At 41.5% G+C, this 18,166-nt stretch overlaps 2 protein-coding genes across 3 annotated transcripts; one reads left to right on the top strand and one right to left on the bottom strand.

Annotated features, from left to right (window-relative positions):
* Positions 1-47: 47 nt before the first annotated feature.
* plcd1b (phospholipase C, delta 1b) lies at positions 48-8,531 on the bottom strand. 2 transcript variants are annotated; one of them, XM_062481475.1, is made up of 15 exons: positions 8,283-8,531; positions 6,330-6,488; positions 4,923-5,151; positions 4,655-4,784; positions 4,268-4,496; positions 3,957-4,158; positions 3,617-3,761; positions 3,302-3,454; positions 2,967-3,125; positions 2,639-2,798; positions 2,330-2,446; positions 1,950-2,128; positions 1,643-1,775; positions 1,383-1,532; positions 48-1,048 (listed from the first exon to the last, which is right to left on the bottom strand). In XM_062481475.1, exons 1-15 carry the CDS (start codon positions 8,311-8,313, stop codon positions 957-959), a joined length of 2,268 nt encoding a protein of 755 aa, XP_062337459.1. In that variant the 5' UTR covers positions 8,314-8,531; the 3' UTR covers positions 48-956. The 2 variants fall into 2 exon arrangements, with proteins under 2 accessions (XP_062337459.1, XP_062337457.1); XM_062481473.1 differs by lacking the exon at positions 8,283-8,531 and adding an exon at positions 6,839-7,023.
* A 1,709-nt stretch (positions 8,532-10,240) lies between these two features.
* LOC134036492 (serine/threonine-protein kinase OSR1-like) lies at positions 10,241-17,921 on the top strand. Its single transcript, XM_062481476.1, has 18 exons — positions 10,241-10,489; positions 11,187-11,299; positions 11,813-11,921; positions 12,938-13,079; positions 14,324-14,379; positions 14,528-14,637; positions 14,727-14,828; positions 14,996-15,129; positions 15,268-15,316; positions 15,406-15,471; positions 15,645-15,767; positions 16,017-16,052; positions 16,260-16,391; positions 16,487-16,542; positions 16,652-16,704; positions 16,837-16,905; positions 17,044-17,108; positions 17,248-17,921. Exons 1-18 carry the CDS (start codon positions 10,420-10,422, stop codon positions 17,320-17,322), a joined length of 1,560 nt encoding a protein of 519 aa, XP_062337460.1. The 5' UTR covers positions 10,241-10,419; the 3' UTR covers positions 17,323-17,921.
* The last annotated feature ends 245 nt before the right edge of the window (positions 17,922-18,166 follow it).

Raw genomic sequence — 18,166 nt, forward strand, 5'->3', positions numbered from 1 at the left:
GAATGATCGGACAGATCTATATATCTGAAGTAAAAGACACAGTCAGCTGTTTGTGTGCTCTGTTTATCAGATTGTGGATTCCAGAAAGTATAGCCGTGGCCAAAAGTGTTGGGGTGAAATGTTGTGTTTGCAAAGCTTGCTGGGCTTTAAAATGACTGCTAACATAATTTCAGTTAGTCATATCAGCACAGGGGAAAGTGTGAACTAGTTTTAGCCAGGTGAAATCACTATCATTCTGATTGGATTTTAAGAGCAGATTGGCTGCTGTAAAAGAGGGGACTATTTGCATATATTAAAAATGTTCACCCCAAAAAAGCAAACATGAAATGTGCCTTATTGTATTCCAGTATTCTATAGAAACATGTGAAAACATTTTCCTCAAATACTGAACCAGCAAACTTTGCAAAACACAACATTTGTCATTGCCAAAACTTATGGCCACGACCGTATACAGTCTTGGGTAAAGTAAATGATCAATGTCAATCCTGATTGAGGACATACAATCTGAAGTTATGCTTATTGAAGTGATTGTGAAATTTATAAAACAAGGATTTGAATAAAAAGCACTTAAATAAACAGTATAAAATTCCTCAAGGAAATTCTGGACATCTGTCAGTTAAAACAATTATAATATATTGAAACCGCAACATTATGACTAACCATTTGAGCATTGTTCATAAACATTTGATCAAGTACTCTTAATACATACATGCATATTATTTTTCCTGATCTCAATTGAAATACAAAAACAGTGGCCCAAGAAAAAAGTTTAAAAAAAATACGTAGTGTTTAAAAATTAGTATAGATTCTAAGTTAATATTTGAAGAGCTAAAAAATAAAAGTCAATAAAAATGCCAAAGCCACTAAAGTTTCATCTGTAGTCCTGAGTGATAGTAGAGAGGTAGAAGAATGTCTTGGGCACACCGTGGAGATGAGGCCATTTACAAGCCAGCAACTTAGTTAGCGTCCATGACCATCACATGCACAAAGAGTCCAGCAGAGGATAGGACGTCTCCATTCTTGTTCAGCAGAGGCACTTGTCTGTATCCTGTTGGCACAGACATGCCTTGGTCAGTCAACTATGCAGGGACCGCAGCGAAGAGCTAACAAGGCTTTAAATCAGTTTCTGTCTATCATTGAGAACAATGCTCTTCTATCATTACAGAGGATAAAAAGTGTCCTTGTGTTACTACTCTTAAACAAACATCAGAGTTAAAGTCGTAACTATTTCCTACATGTGGCGGACACTTCGTGCATACGTATGTGTTTTTCCAGGTGTTGCCGCTCCCTGCACAAGTGTATGTCTGTCAAGCTAGTAAGATTAATAAACCTGTCTTGTTTTAAAAACATTTTAATTAGGAAACGCACGAAAGCTTACTCACCCAACTGTAAACTGGTCAATGGCAGGGTGTACTGCGCAACAAAATCATTGTACGATTTGGAGTCATAGTCCTCAATAACAAAGCGCACCATCGCAAGCTCTGGCACGTGCACATTAAATTTGAAGTTCTCATTCCATTGTGGGTTAAAACCTAAGGAAATATAAATGTTTACACACATACACACACACCATTCTATAAAAATGTAGAGGATGGTGCGTGTGGGTTTGCATGCGCGAGTTGGGTGTCAGGATGAAGAGTACCGTTGTTGTCAATGTGCTTGGTTTCTTTCTGTGCCACGTCAGCTGGGACGCCGTACACCTCCACCCTGACTAGAGGGTCCACGATGGAAGTCTTTTTCTGGTTTATTTTGGGAAGTTGCTGGGCAGAGATGACCTGTTAACAAAATAGTGTGGCTGTTGCATTTACCAAGTACATGTCACATCATTGCAATACTAAAAGTGCACCTACAAACTGTACATTTGTCTCCCAAATGCTCATTTACAAAAATAATTGTAATTTAAAAAAAACATCCGTTGGGTAGTTGATTAATATGAATGCATGTCGCACCATGATGTGGAGGGTTTTGTGTTGCAGCCACTCTCCTTTGGTTAGAGTGAGGGGGTTGAACATGGAAGCCTGGTCTCTCAGGAACGACGGCTTCAGAATGTACCCACTCTTACCATTGGTCTGGAATTTCCCTTGGTTCACATTCATATCTTTATCAGGGGTCTGGAAGTTGAGGGCCACTGTAAATAAGGGAGAATGAGATGTTGAGAAAGATAATGGGACAGATAAAATCACTGATAGAAGGTTCAAACTTTCTCTTCTCCCTCCCTTATTGTAGTGCAATTTAAGATGCTTTAAATGTTTAGTTGTTATGTGATCTTGACATAACATCATTCTGTTATTCATTCAGTGTTCATTTGGATTAGATGCGTTTTATCTACCAATCTGGCAGCCTGCATTCCACAATGGAACAGGGTTGTAGTTAGAGGAGTCTGTCCTGGACCCTGCTGGGTAGATACGGCTTAGCTTATCCACATTGTGACGGACGTAGTTATTCGCTAAGGAGGAAAGAGACACATACAGACATCAGGAGAACCTAAACCACAAGCAAAAGTAGTCTGCCCCCTGCTGTTGCAACATCCTTTAGCCAGTCTCGCTTATGTGAATGTGAAAGTTGCTGACAAAGTTTGTATGCAGAGGAAGATAAGCTCCTGTTTATGGCATTATGACCTTTGTGAGGTTTTCCTAACCTGACTCCTCTGCAAGTCTCACAGCTATCCCCTCCTTGAAAGAGGCCATCTCGTAGAACCCTTGGTGAGCTTTAGAATCTTCAAAGCTCTGGAAGTGCACACTCTTGCAGTAGACCACCATGTTCGACAGCTCATTTGCTAGCTTTATCTTTTTTCCCTTCTGCAACAAAATGATAGCATGTTTTAGGCCAACCGTTAATCAATGGCATTGCGCCCTGTTCATTAGTTTTAACATGCTGTAAAAATGAGCACCAAAGTATTATCCAATGAAATGCTATTTTCCAAATGTCTCACAGGTTAGTCTCTGGTAGCGTGTTCCTCTACCTACCTTGCTTTTCTTCTTCTCTCCCTTATTCTCTTCATCATCTTCATCGTCCTCTTCTTCTGTCAGAAGGTCTGTCTTTACCTCTAATGGTGCCCCTTGGGTAAAGCAGGCCTCAAGTTTATTTAGCCGTTTTCCTTTGATCAAGATCTTTCCTTTCAGTTCCTTAAAACACACAGAAAGTAGGGTGGAAAGGAATGTCAAATCACACACTGATCTCCCCCAGAAAAGGAAGTTGGAAGAGGAACTCAGCCATTGCAACCGAAAGCATACTGGGTCATTCATGATATCACACGTGTATCCCTCCTTCCCCATCTCCCATCCCACACATACAAACACACCTCTGGGGAGGGGAAGTGAGTAGGCATCTTGTCTCCCAGGGGCTTGGTAATCAAGGCACTGCCCAGGATGGAGCTCAAGTGATGAGCCATGATCTTCTGCTGTTCAACACTACAGTGGTTTTCCAGGGACAGGATGACAGGGTACTGAGAGGTCTGTGGATCGAAAGATCACAGTTCGGATAGGTCTGATATTCTGGACTCAAACAGCGTATCACATCTGCCAGATATTCACTGATGAGAGGAGTGCCTCCCCTTCTGTGGGTTTAGAGGACGAGGACTTGGGTTTAACTGGGGTTTCCAGTCAGACAGACGCACCTTGAAGGCGTACTCCTTAATTGCTTTGATGGTGTCTTTGAAGAGGATCTTGGAGGTGAGAGTGTAGCCATGGTAGATGACAGGCTCTCCATCAGAGCCATCCCAGCAGTCTAGCTCCACACAGCGGCAGCCCTTGATGAGGGCCCTGCAAATGTCAGAAATCCTTCAGTAACAGATTGAAACCCATGCTGAAATACTATCAGAAATCTTTTCAAATGCTTGATTGATCTTGTCTGGCATTAAAGTACCAATAATAGTGTCACTTATCCAAACCCCACCCAACTGACACTCTAAGGAAATTCTCCAATTATTAAACATGGTTTAAGAGGCCAACCCTGACCTGATATAGGCCTCTGTGCTGCTGGGGCCTTTAAGCTGGTCCTCCATCAGGTAAGTGTTGTGGGATGAAGAAATGAAGTAGTGGTTAAAGGGCTGAGTCATATCCTGGTACACCTCCTTGTGAGCAGGCTTGAGGATCATTCCCTCTGTGCGGTGCAGGTACATCAGGAAGCCATCTTTGGTCATCATCTGCTTTTTTTTGGCTGCAGACATCCAAGACAACAATGGTGGTAAGTTACGGTATGCACATTTCAACTTTGCAGCCATTAATAACAAACACGGTCAACAGGCCTCTGTCACTCTTACGCTTACCGTTTTCATCCAACTCATACTTCTCAATGAGTTTCTGTGCATTCGTGAGTGACACTTCTTCCCTCTGTTCCTTAAGCAGGAACTCCAGAAGGTTTTCAGCATTCATAAAGCCAGAGGTTTTGGCGTATTCCCCGTAGATCACATCTATCTCTTCCCGATGGGTCATAAATTTGTAGAATTGTGTAATCTCCTCCCCCTCAAGATGGCCAGTTTTGGATGTGTCACATTTCTAAAGAGTATATTTGTTAAAATATACATTTAATAGTTACAGATTATTTTGAATATTACATGTTCTAGAGCGTCTGCTAAATGACTAAATGTAAAGTGACAAAATGTACGAGCGTTATACCACCCAATCATAGTACAGTGTAATTTATAATACATCACCTGGAAGATTGTCCCTGCATAGCGGTCATCCACCTCTATGTTGATATGGTGCAGGAAGTCCTTTAGCTCTTTCAGGTTCAGCTTGTTGTCAAGATTCTTGTCTGCTTTTCTCATAGAATTGAAGATCCAACTGAAGCACTTAGTTAAAGAACAACTGAACAGATAATATGGACACTAACCATACATTTATCTCATGATGTTATGTACAGTGCAGTTACCCAAGACTCCTAAAAGCTTATACTATACTGTCGTAAGAGTAAATGGATACTGCTCAGAATTCTGCTGGCTACTGAGGTTGCCTATGTTGTTGATGAGCTTCTCCAGACTGGTGACCCACTGCTTGGCCTCCTCCTCTGAGCTGGCCATCAGGTCCAGGTTCTTACGATTACTTTTAAAGATGATGGAGAAGCAGCGTTTATCAACCTTATCCTCGGTGTACTTCATGAAACCTTCCGACTGGCGGCCAGCTCGCACTGCCATGATGTCATCCATGGAAACTGGGGATGGGAGGAGACAGACAGCAATAAATGTTGACTGAACATATTCTACATCAGGGCTGGCCAAACCTACTCCACCAAATCTATTCTCCAGTAGATTTTCACTGTAACCCCAGTTGTTGATGATGATTAATCTCGTCAACCAGCCAATTCTTAGAGTCTAGTGTGCTGGATAAGCATTGAAATGAAAACCTACAGGACAATAGCTCTCCAGGAACTAGGTTTAACAGACCAGCTCTACATAGAAAACGATTGAGAAAAAATTAGGACAGGGGCTGTGAGATAAGAAACAGGAAACCTGAACACTCAAGTTAAGAGGGTTTCCTTTCCTTAGTATCTATTTCCCAGGAATCTGTAAAACGGTCACACCATGGGGTGTTTCCGCACGCGTTTGTGTGAAGTGTATTGTGCTTTTGTGTCAAATTACACAATAGATCAAATAATATGACCTACTATCCAGTGTTTAAACACTTATCAAACTAAACATTTTAGACTCAGAATTTTAACTGAATGTTAACAACTATAACCTAAAATACCTATCCACACAAATTGCCAACACCTTCTGACTCACAATGAACTTTGACTAAGTGCCATTAACCCACTTTACCACAGTCATATTAAACTATGGTTGGCAACAAATTAAATATTAAATACCATGAAATGATTAAGGTGAGGAAAAGACTAAACCACCTTTTAGTATTAAATACAGATGTCACTGAGGGTTGCCCTAACCAATAGGATTATTATTATTTATTTTTTTAAATAATGCCACAATAAAGATTTTGGCCGCTCCCAGTCTCACCATTCCCATGTTGGTGACAGAACAATGCCTGTGGGCTCTGGAGCCATTGTTCTGTACAAGGCTTGGTTCCTCCTCCAACTCATCTGATACCTCTACTGTTACTATAATCCACTAGCAATGTGTTTGCTACTAAACACATTTTTCTAAGAAAAACACTAACAACATAAAAATTACTGCAGAGGATATTTATACACACACACACACACACACACACCTATTTAAACAGAATAACAAGTATATGTACGGAAAACGCTACGTGTTTTATGGCAAAACTGTTCCCTGCCACCACAAACCCAGAAAGAGACGGGAGGAATGGAGGTTGAACAGAGGGTCCACTCACACACAACACATGGGTTGGAAGTGCTGCAGCACTTACATGTCTGGTTTGACTTAAAGGTCTTTTTGGATTCGTGCCACATAGTCATGCAATCCTCCTGTAGCTTGAAGAAGCGGGTCTTCTTCCAGGAGGGGGACCGCACTTTCAGAAGGTCTCCTCCTACAAGTAGGAACTGGAGGTCGGGATCTCCTTCCAACCCTGTGGAGACAAAACAAGTCAAAACAGTACAAGACTTGGTTAGTTCCCTGAAGGTAATTCCAAAGTGAACATTCCAAAGTGAAAATAGAAGTTTCACTTGAAACATGTTTTGTGGAATTCTCACAAAGCCCTGCTCATCTCAATATGTTTTTGTTATTTTACGCGGAAGGAAGCGATTGCTCCCCATCTACCCAATTTACTTGAAAACTAATGTGGCAGAAAACAGCTTTTTTCATAGCTGTTACTGTGCGCTAGACTAGAGTTCTTCTGACATCAAGTCAACAACACTGAACGAAGACACACCTGTAATTGTTAAGTTTTGTTTACATCCCAGGTTGTATATACTGTACCTAAAAGCTTCACATTTACATGTGTTGTCTTCTTGATTCTTTTATTATGGAGTGATTCCTCGGATCCCGAGCGCTTTGGTTGTCTTTGTAAGCAATGCATGACTTAATTCCACGATATAAAACAACTTCTGAGAGGTCTCGATCGACGTACGCTTGGAGTCTCTTAATCTGGGCGTGTACTAGCCTACTCAAAGTTCACAATTCTTTTTACACTGCTTGCCATAAGGCAAAGCCTGACCTCGGTTCAACCGATAAGAAAACATCTGTTTGCCCGTCCAATACCAGCCTTAATTCACTTCTCGTTTTAAAATGAAAGAGCACCCCAAAGGGATACGGAGTATCCCTTTGAGGTGAGACAAAATATGACGACGTTTACTTTGCACCCATCTTATCTGTGTCTCCCAGGTAAATACTAGCCGTCTTCGCGAGGTTGTTAAAATCGCAGGCTACAGCACTGACGAATCATCAGGTGAGTCTAGGTTGCTAGAAAGCAAACATTCCTGCCACGCAACCAATCTTGCACTACCAGTATTTTTAGGGCCTACTATTGCAGGTTAATTTGCTTACTTCTATTGTATTACGCTATTTGAGGATACACATATAGGATAACACATATAATGACATTATGTTTAATGTAACATGTTATTGATACCTGAAAAAGTAGGCTATAATGAGTAGCCTATACATGGTAACCTAGTCCGACAGAATAGTTGGGCAACTGCCCCCTCTTGCGGTGTTATGGATAATGGTTAGATAGTGACATGGACAATCATTTAAATGCAGCTATAGTACTCCAGATTAAGTTGCAGCCCACGTACATGGACATAGTGACAGACAAATCCATTGTCACACTATCCAAAGGGTCAACACAGGTAACCCATAAGACTGAGTTGTAGCCTATCACAGTAAAACCGTTCCAATGAATGAGGTCAGTTAAGTTCTACACTGATGTTGATGCTGGGCCCAAGATCAGTCAAATTAACATATATTCCGTCTTTCACAAAACATGTTCTTTTTTCTTGAAGGCCTTCTATTTATTGGGTTGCAGCTATGGAAACTTGGATTAAAAAGAATGCAGAGGAGCCACACCTTATAGGCGTCAATGGAATGAAACCAACACCTTAAGGTGTTGGTTTAGTAATTTAAATGGTAGCCTAATAGTTTACAAATAACAAAGTAACAGGCATCTTAGATTTATTTAGCCTAACTCATGTAAAATAGCGAAAGAGAAGCTATGGGATAGCTACCCATGAATGCCAACATGTATGTATAGGCCTATAGCCTACTGTTGTTTTATCAACAAGTATATACCCGGGATTTCTGCTCATGTTGTGGATTCTTAGACACATTGTGAGATTTCACGTGTAAAAAGAAAATGATGACATTGATAACACCGGAGACATTGATGCAATTGAATAAAGAGTAAGAAACAAATTATATTTACCATGTTTACAGCCACTTCCATTGGATTCCATTCTGTAGAAATGTCTCGTTTTCACGCTATTCACTGTCAAATAACTCTTGGATAAATGTCCCTTTTCACGCTGAAAGGTCACAACACGCACAAAGGCGTCATAGCAATTGCAAATGTTTGAAATCAACAGCGTACTTAAATGTCCTATGAAATGCGAAACGCAGTTCAGGACTTGTTACACCCAAACAAGTGCTGCCTCTTTTAGGGCAAAATCGTTTAAGCTCAGCAGCCACTCCTCTATGCTTCAACACCGGTTTGACAAGCCTATGAGTTGTTGATGTGATGTCACAGGTTAAACTTGTCTTAGGCTACTTGACCGTGTCAAACTGCTTCCTCACTTAATTTTATTTTGAACAAACACCCCTACCTGAAAAAAATTAATGAGCCATATATTTTCTTTCAAATATGTTTTTCATTAGTGCAATACAATTTGACCCACGAGCCAGAATTGGGTAAGTAATAAAGCAGTACAAGATGGCTAGTTGGTAATTGGCAATGGTCAACAGCTCTATCATCCTACTTTGAATTAAAGAGGGATAACACAGAGCACCATTACTTTTTGGATGAAGAAATAAATCTCTTCGAATCTTGACAGAATCCAGGCATAGATTTAAAAAAGATCTCATCTCATTTCAGAAGACCCTTTGAGGTTCTCACAGAAAAATGGGTTAGGGTTACAACAGGAAGTCTTTGATTTCCGTCTCTCTTTTTTTATTACCATGTGTACTGTACAGTAGTTTAAATCAGGAACATATAACAGGCCGGTCTCTGGGGTAATGGTAACCCTCAGCAGTTTCCTTTTAGGTCTGGCTTAACTCCAGCGCAGAGTCAGCAGAGGGATGAGTGACCTTGAATACAGCATCAGTTAGTGCTTCCGGGAAGTGCTTTTGTTCTCCAAATCCATCATATTGCAGGTCCAGAGAAAGGGAAGAAGCAGGGAAACGGTGGTGTATTTTTGGGGTTTAGTTGTAATAGCAGTGATTAATTATTTATTAAGCACAATTAAAAACCCAGGAGTTGAATCTAATCAAAATAACACATCATCGTTTTAGTATTGCACCTCCAAGTTTTCCATGGCAGACAAGAAACAGCATGACTAGAAACATTACGTATGTATAATGTCATAAATACCATCTGCAGTTGTGCAAGTTTCAACATCAGTACTGCATTATGCACCTTACCTGTTTAACACCTTACTTGTCTGAAAACGCTGGAATCTAAATCTCCTTCAGAGTCACTCTCATTTGAAATACTGCAAAGGGAGGAGAGCCTTCCCTTTCAATGAAAACACTCTTATTTTTGGTGATCATGTTGGTATGAATATCGTTTTTAGATGGCCTACACTACATATTTGTCATGCAATATGTTGTACCATTAGTCAAAAGTACAATAAGTGTCCAGACCTTTTCAAAGAAAAAGAAGAGATGACTCAAATTATTCAGTAGTTAATAACATGACTGGCGCTGAAAATACATGCTAGAAGAAACACATATTGGATCATTGAACATTAGTTTGATTCCAAAACAACTATTCCCTACAGACATTTTTTGACATGTCTTTACAAAGACAAGAAAATGGGACAGTTATTTCCATATTGAAACAAGTCCTTTAAAATAAATTCAAGAACATCACAAGAATGGATTTTGAAGTTAATAAATATCGAAGTTTAAGCCTGGAATTCAACTTTAATCAAATTAAAAACAGCTTTTGTCCAATATCTAAGCAACAGGTCTGGACGTCTCATTCACAAAGAGGACTTTCAGGCATTTTGGCACCTCTGAAAGATCAAACTAGGCACATTCAAATGGCATCGTACATGCAAGACACTTGATTTTGTGTGTCTTCCATTCTTAACACAAGGCTTCAAGTGCACTGACTGCCACACACAAGATGGCGAAAGTTGAAGTCCTACTGCTGTTACATACGCATATGCGCGAGGCGCCCGTCAAGTGTTGACAGAAGCAGCAGGAACTGTCAAAGCGAACTAGCTAGCTAGCAAGCTAACGACCGCGAACCCGAATGGAGAGATTATAACGCAATTTGTCAAGAAAAACAACCAACATTGTTTAAGATAACACTGCTTACAGTGTAAATCTACAACGAAGCAATGGCAGAGGACCAAAGTACTCAACCATGGTCCATCAATAAGGATGACTATGTTCTCAATGAGGTGATAGGTGAGTACACCGTACAGTAGCTAGCTAGAGCTAGCTAGCTAACCATCTGAATCTCTTCCTATGCTTCTCTCTGTCTCAACCCAATTGCCAGCTGGCTAGCTAGCTAGTTAGCTAATTTGTAGCAGCTTCAGCAGGCCATTAGTAACTATCTCGCTGACATTGTATAAAGTAACATGGAACGGGCATCACTATTTTCATAGACTCGTCTTTAATGGTCTATGGATGGCAGTAATGTAAATTAATTTGCGCGTTTGCTTCCTTTCGATGTTTAGAAAAACACTAACAATTTGCTGACTAGCTAGCTACCAGTAGCTAGCAATAACCATCTACACGAGCTAACAGAGCACGCAGGCTGAAGGGTGAAGTGCCGAAATGGGTGGTGCTCTTTTGCTGGAGGCATGATATGGCTTAGTGAGTCATGCATGCTTTCAGTCCGGATTAGCTTGTTTTAAGTGATTATCAAAAGGTCACAATATGTGTTTGGACATTATTGCATTTGGGAACCAAGATCTGTGCTATACAGCTAACGTTAGCTAATTAACGTGTCCCTCATGAGGAATGACAGCAAAAGTAATAACCATCGTTTTAAAAGTACACGGACCTTTATGAGTTAAGAGTCACTTGGGCTGTGTTAAAAGTTATTGTTCTGCGTGAGTTCCTACCCCTAACACCTTCCCTCCTCCCTTTGTGATCCTAGGGAGTGGTGCCACAGCTGTGGTGCAGGCAGCCTACTGTGAGCCAAGAAAGGAGAGAGTGGCCATCAAGCGCATCAACCTGGAGAAATGTCAGACCAGCATGGATGAGCTCCTGGTAAAATACTGCAGAAATCTAATCAACATTGAAGGGGGCACACAAGTCCAGACTCCTTTTAGATTTCAGCAACTTGTCTACCAGTACAAACCATGTCTCGTCTAGCCTAACTGTAAAGGACAGCATAGGTGAGACTGCAGTAGAAGATCTATCAGTTTAATCAGACTTGGTCAGTCCAACAGCTGGACACTAACACCATAGTGCTGTTCAGCCCTTATGTAACTGGCCCTGGATGCACCCAGCATTGTTGCTTCAATTAATGCTCTTTTGGTTCTGGAATAGTGGTGACATAACCCAGGTCTCTCCTTCTCACCCTTCAGCACAAGGGCAGAGCTGAATTAAGTTAGCTCAGCCCAAACAGGATGACTAGGAAGATTGTTTAAATGTGTGGTTAAAAGGCCATGGGACTGACCATTATTTGTTGTGAATTTGTCAAGACTTTCATTATTCCATGCTATGCATTCTTCCTCTTATTAGCCTTTTCTGTGATCCCAACTCTTTTACTCCCTGCAGAAAGAGATTCAAGCTATGAGTCAGTGCCATCACCCGAACATTGTTTCCTACTACACCTCCTTTGTAGTGAAGGATGAGCTATGGTTGGTCATGAAGCTGCTAAGTGGTGGTAAGTACTGATACCTAGGTTATGTCTGCTCCAAGTCCAAAGCTTGCCTTTGTGGATGGAGAATCTAGTGGAACAAACTACATATACATACCATCCACAAAGATGTGTGTATATATATATATATATATTTGGCCTTACTCTGTGTTTACATGTAGTCATTTAGCAGACGCTCTTACGATTTCCCCTACGATTGTTTGGAGGGTCAGCCCGCCCCCCCCAAAACGACCTCCTGCCCCCCTAAAAATATGACAAAATATATATACAGCTATACATATATATATATTATCTGAGGCGCCAGATAAAGCTGTTTTCCACACACTTTCGTTTCTTGCTTGTCGCCTCCAAAGTTGCGACAAAACGTTTGTGCAACGTTGCAATGCAAGCTAGTGTCGTTTTGACTGGCAACGTACTGGCATTGCTCGTCTACAAACGCCCTAATAAACGCAGAGAATAGTCTGTTGCTCAGCAGCCTGCTCGTGCTGCCAGGTATCTCACACTGCCTTGCGAGGCCTGTCACGTGACCTCCAATGAAAATGAATTGGAGGCAACATTCTGGGCCGCCGCCCCCTGAAAAGAATCCTAGGGGAAACACTGCATGTAGCTAGCAGATGTGGTAAATTAAGATAGGTGGTTCAGATTTGGTTTGAGGCTGATCCAGTCGTCATGTGATTACCATACAAGAGAGGCGCATAAGAGTCAAATGAAATTTGAGCCTAGTGACCAGTCTGGTGTACCTAGCTTGTCCTAGGCCATATGCTAGAATGCTGGTAGCAGTGATGAAGAATTTGCTGAATTTTCTCTCATCTTGGCTTGAAGACTGCCTCTCCATGGCATGCATTGCCCAGGAAAGAGAGAATGCATATTTTCCTAGTCTGTTACCTTCTCCAGCTAACAACTCCTTACATTGCCTATTACTCGCTTTTTTTAAATTATTGTTTGCTTTTCTTCCACAAGCACACACACAATACATGATTAAAAGCTTCCCATGAATTTGGTCCCTCTTTGTTCCGACTCAGGCTCGGTGTTGGACATCATCAAGCATATCATCTCCCGTGGGGAACACAAGAATGGGGTGCTAGATGAGTCCAGCATTGCCACCATTCTGAGAGAGGTACTGGAGGGCCTGGAGTACCTTCACAAGAACGGACAGATTCACAGGTGGGGCTGGGGAGAAAGGGAGCACAAGTTGGGTTGTCATATTATATGTAAGACTCTTAACTCTTTATATATATTTTTGGGGGGGTAAAATAATTGGGGGGTTAAAAAAAAATTTTGTTGTTGAAAATAGGCAAAACAATATATTAAGGAATCCACTACAGTTCATATTATTGTTAAGTGTTTTGTACCGGTAGGGCTAGCATCAACTTGGCTTTTTAATCAGATTGCATTTTGAAATGGCATTTCAAATTCAGATGGATTATCCCAGTCCGTACTTTCTGTCCATATTCTCTCAGATGAGGCGTTGTGGTTGCCTGCTTACTTGAGTACACAAGACAGTTAAAGTAAAAGAAAGATTCCCTTTCATTTAACTCAATCAAGTTGCCATTCATGGTTAACTTTACTACAGTTTTAACATTGCTCCAGTTTGAACTCCTGGCTTGAACGTTGTCCTTGTATCTTTAATATTTCATACTTGGTGGTGCATTATTGAAGAGGCTGGTTTTACATAACATATCCTCCTCAGGAATACACTACAGGAGTAAAACAGGTTTTTCTGGCAGTGCTGTGGTGTTACCAGTATGACTTATTGTGTTTATGATATAATACACTATTCCTGTAGCGTTTTTTTAACTACGACCACAATTCAAACATGGTTGTACCTGTTAGATATGGGTGAACATGTGTTAAGTGTGCTATATAAAGGGGCTTGTACTGTAGTCTTGATGATCCTTTTGGAATGGACTTAAAGTGGAGTGTCCTAGTCGCTCAGTGGTACAGTACATCAAAGCAGGTCAGAGTTGCTGCAGATTGAGATCAGATGCCTGGTTAACTTGATTACGTCCATGTGAGCAGAGTGAAGGGCGTTCAGAGATCAGCTCATGCTTGTGGCGGAGCTCTGCTGGAGAGATAATCCACACTCCCACTTCAGCCGTGGTTCGTCAGTGTATGCAAACAAGAGGAGGTTTAGGAGGAGATCCAGTCCCCGAGAGGGTTAGATTTAACAGGCTAGATCCATGGTCCGAAAGGAGCTATTCATTTGTATACAAGTTGGACCAGTTGGGGGAAAGGAACTTTTGTTCGCTTGTTTAGTTTGTTTGTTGAAGGTTTGTGTGATATTGTTTGTGCATTCTTTATTTGTCTAAGCTTTGTGTGATATTGTCGGTGCACCCTTCATTTGTTGTGTGATTTGATTGTCAGGCTTACATTTTTTTTTTTCATCTATATATTTGATCTGTGCTCAGGGATCTGAAGGCAGGAAACATTCTGCTTGGAGACGATGGGTCGGTGCAAATTGCAGGTATGGTCACAACCAATCCCCTGTCTCTTTACTCTCCACAACATTTCCATTGATTCTCTTCTAATATCATTTGCAACATCTACTGACGCGCTTCAGGTTAATGTTGTTTGTTTTCGGTCTCCATCCCCTTTTTCCTCCGCCTCTGCAGATTTTGGTGTGAGTGCCTTTCTAGCAGCCGGAGGTGACATGACCAGGAACAAGGTGCGGAAGACGTTTGTTGGAACTCCTTGCTGGATGGCCCCGGAGGTGATGGAGCAGGTTGGTGCCTCCCCAGAATCCTCTCTGATCTGTCTGTTTTCACTTCAGTGATTTGTTTTCCTCACATGACGAATATACACTATCCACAGGTCAGGGGTTATGACTACAAAGCAGATATCTGGAGCTTCGGGATAACCGCCATCGAACTGGCCACAGGAGCCGCGCCTTATCATAAATACCCACCCATGAAGGTAACCATTGTAACTTGAATATTAGGTGGAAATAAAATTGACACATACCCACTTTGGACAATTTGGAATTGTTTTGATTGAATAATTCAATAAAGTTTTGTTCCTATGGAAACATAAATGTAAGTGTTGGTGTTCTTGTGATCTTACACCCATGTGACTGTGTTCAGGTGTTGATGCTGACCCTGCAGAATGACCCCCCCTCTCTGGAGACGGGCATCACAGACAAGGAGATGGTGAAGAAGTACGGCAAGTCCTTCAGAAAGATGATCTCTCTGTGTTTACAGAAGGACCCGGAGAAAAGGTGACCATCCACACACACCACCCACTAACCTTGGTCAGCGCTCATATGTTCATGTTTACCTGGTAAACTGAACCTCTTGAGCATGTGCTCCGGGGCATAAGGGCTAAACAGTGCTGTGTGTCTCATGCTGTCCTTCAGGCCAACAGCTGCTGAACTTCTGAAGCACAAGTTTTTCACTAAAGCAAAGGTAATGTTGGTAACACCGAGGACCCTTGATGACGTCAAACATTTTGTCTCCTTTCGGCTTTCATAACGTTTTCTCTCTGTCCCGTGCAGAGTAATGAGTACTTGGAGGAGAAGCTGCTTCAGAAGGGGCCAACGATAACCGACCGATCGAAAAAGGTTCAAGAACCTATTAGGATACTCAGTTTACAGTTTACTCAGTTTCATTACTTTTTACCAATGGCTGATTAAAATACACCATGAAATCATACTTTTCGATTAGTCGTTCAGTATATTTGTATTCATATAGTGTGTGTGTGTGTGTGTATAAACCAATGGGGTCATGTCTGTAGGTGCGTAGGGTCCCTGGCTCAAGTGGCCGGCTCCACAAGACCGAGGACGGAGAGTGGGAGTGGAGCGACGACGAGCTGGATGAAGAGAGTGAAGAAGGGAAGGCTGCTGTGGCGGCATTAAGGGTGAGGCCCTGGGTCCTTCTGCCGGTGATGGTTAACATGTGTTCTCTCGTTTGTGGCTCCTGTGGTATATTTATGCATGTGTGTAATTACCCTCCTTTCCTCCTTGCCCTTCCCTTGTTTCTGTCAGGATGTTTAATTGTTGTCTTTTGGAAACACCGTTTGAACGAGAGATGTTTAATTTAAATGGGGTTACTTGCAGTGCATGTTCTTCTTGATCCTTACAATCTCTGTATCGTGCCCATTCTACAGTCACCCAGAGTGAAGGATGGATCTCAAAATTTAGAGGTGAGTCCAAAGAATCATAGTAACTGTTGATTAAGTGGGCATGATCTGATATGTTGATTGATCTAATACAAATACATGGATGTCTTCACCTTGAATTGTGCATGCAGTTGTATTCGAGTGAAGAAATTCAAATTGGGTGTTTTTCCTGAGAATATTGGATGGGGAAGGTTTGTCTTGCTCCATTGATGTGTTCACTGCGCCTCTCAGATCTTCCCCCCTGCAGATGGGAGCTCTGGTCTCCTGCAGCCCTCAGGTCCAGTCAAGGACCTCTCAGACACCAGCCAGGCCCCAGCAGAAACCACCCAGACAGCAAGCCTTTCACAAGTCCCCTCTGCACAGGTACACACACACACAAATACACACACACTCCTACTATTGGACACCCTATTGATTGTAATTGCATTGTAATAATCTTTCCATTTGTGCTACTATAGGACCCAGCTGCTCCTAATGCGCTCAAAGTTCCTATCAGCCTGGTACTGAGGTTGAGGTTTGTATCTTCCAGCTCTGCACGGTCCTTAGTTGAAGTCTATCATACCTGTGTAGTCTGGTGGGTGGTGATTTTGTCATGCCCTCAACATGTAACTTTTCTCCCACAGGAATTTAAAGAAAGAACTGAATGACATTCGGTTTGAGTTCATGCCAGGCAGAGGTGGGTTTATTTATCTTGTCAACACGGACTCTTCTGTTCTGATCAGTAGCATACTGTCAGATAGTTAACTACCTGTTCGATGTGGTGTTATTTCTAAGCAGTATATGTGGTTGTCTCTCTCCCACCCCCTAGACTCAGCTGATGGGGTCTCTCAGGAGTTGGTTTCTGCAGGGCTGGTTGATGGGAAAGACCTAGTTGTTGGTAAGTAGAAAGCAATTACACAAACATTTCAAAAAGTTTAAAACTCACATTGTCTGTTTTAATACTGCTTGTGCTGATATACAGATTACGCTTACAGTAGTTGAAGGTTTTCGCATCAGTGTTCTGTCTTGTTTGCAGTGGCTGCCAATCTGCAGAAAATTGTTGATGATCCCCAAAACAATAAAAATGTCACATTTAAACTTGTAAGTTCTGACATTCTCATATGTTCCATTCTCTGGCATCCTTTAAAAATTAAAAATCAAACGATGCAAACATACATGTGTTCATTTCCGAGCTCAATCCTCTAACTCTTTCGACCTTATTCCCTGCTGTTCTTTCAAGGCTTCCGGCCTGGATGAGTCTGAAATTCCTGACGATGTAAAGCTTATGGGATTTGCTCAGCTCAGCATAAGTTAACTCACAGACAACGGACAACAAAGGACAACAAGAGATGGTATTGCACAGATGCATAGTACTCAATTCCAAGAAACCACTACTGCCAAAGAGAAGAGCTAAGTCATCATCCCACAGGACTGCTGGCTGCAGGTGGACCTGTTTCAGAAAGGGCCCAGTACAAAACATGAGTCTTGAAGAGCTTACAGCGGGCATGTTAATGGGAGGATGCAATCAACTACTTGGGCTTTCTTTCTGTTTTCATACATTAGCGCAATCCATGCAAACTCCTGCCAGTACTGGAAGTCATTACAATAAAGGCCTTTTTATCAAATGTGCCACTGAACACACAACGTAAGTGTTGTGCCACGGCTATTTAGCATCTTGATACTAGTATTGGAATTTATTCAACGTAAACAGAGACTTGGATTTAGCTAGCATGATATGATGGAAATAGTCATTTCTGTGGTTAACATTTAGGAATCAGACAACATAGCCCATTGTTTTTAAGAGACCGCTTGTGTATAGTTTATTTGGAAATCTATTTGACGACCTACCATTCAAGTATTGGTTAAATAACTTCCAGACTTTAATCTAATAAAATTGGGAACCCCAGTTCTTCAGTTGCTTGCTGGTTTGGTCACTTGTGCACTGAAGAGTTTGATGAATTCATAACAGAATATACACTATATGGGATTGTCTTAACAGCAGTAATCACTCTTCTCAGAGTGCAGTAACAGTCTGCCTGTCTTTCAGACGGGTTATGGTGTTCATGGATATGGTTATTACAGTTTGGATTGAGACCTTTGTTTCTTTTCTTGGACTATGCAACAATTATTTTTATTGTCTTTTGACCATTGCCTCTATT

Source organism: Osmerus eperlanus, chromosome 16 (assembly GCF_963692335.1).
Source record: "Osmerus eperlanus chromosome 16, fOsmEpe2.1, whole genome shotgun sequence".
In the NCBI taxonomy this organism is placed as follows: domain Eukaryota; kingdom Metazoa; phylum Chordata; class Actinopteri; order Osmeriformes; family Osmeridae; genus Osmerus; species Osmerus eperlanus.

Bases quoted from the DNA above. Each gene is read 5' to 3' on its own strand.
- plcd1b (XM_062481473.1), bottom strand. From the start codon at position 6,938: ATGCATTGCTTACAAAGACAACCAAAGCGCTCGGGATCCGAGGAATCA. The intron at 4,159-4,267 runs GTAAGCGTAAGA...GGATGTCTGCAG, and splicing joins GTATGAGTTGGATGAAAACG to CCAAAAAAAAGCAGATGATG. The intron at 1,533-1,642 runs GTACTCTTCATC...ATATTTCCTTAG, and splicing joins CAAGCACATTGACAACAACG to GTTTTAACCCACAATGGAAT.
- LOC134036492 (XM_062481476.1), top strand. From the start codon at position 10,420: ATGGCAGAGGACCAAAGTACTCAACCATGGTCCATCAATAAGGATGAC. The intron at 15,768-16,016 runs GTGAGGCCCTGG...CCCATTCTACAG, and splicing joins CTGCTGTGGCGGCATTAAGG to TCACCCAGAGTGAAGGATGG. The intron at 16,543-16,651 runs GTTTGTATCTTC...TTTCTCCCACAG, and splicing joins AGCCTGGTACTGAGGTTGAG to GAATTTAAAGAAAGAACTGA.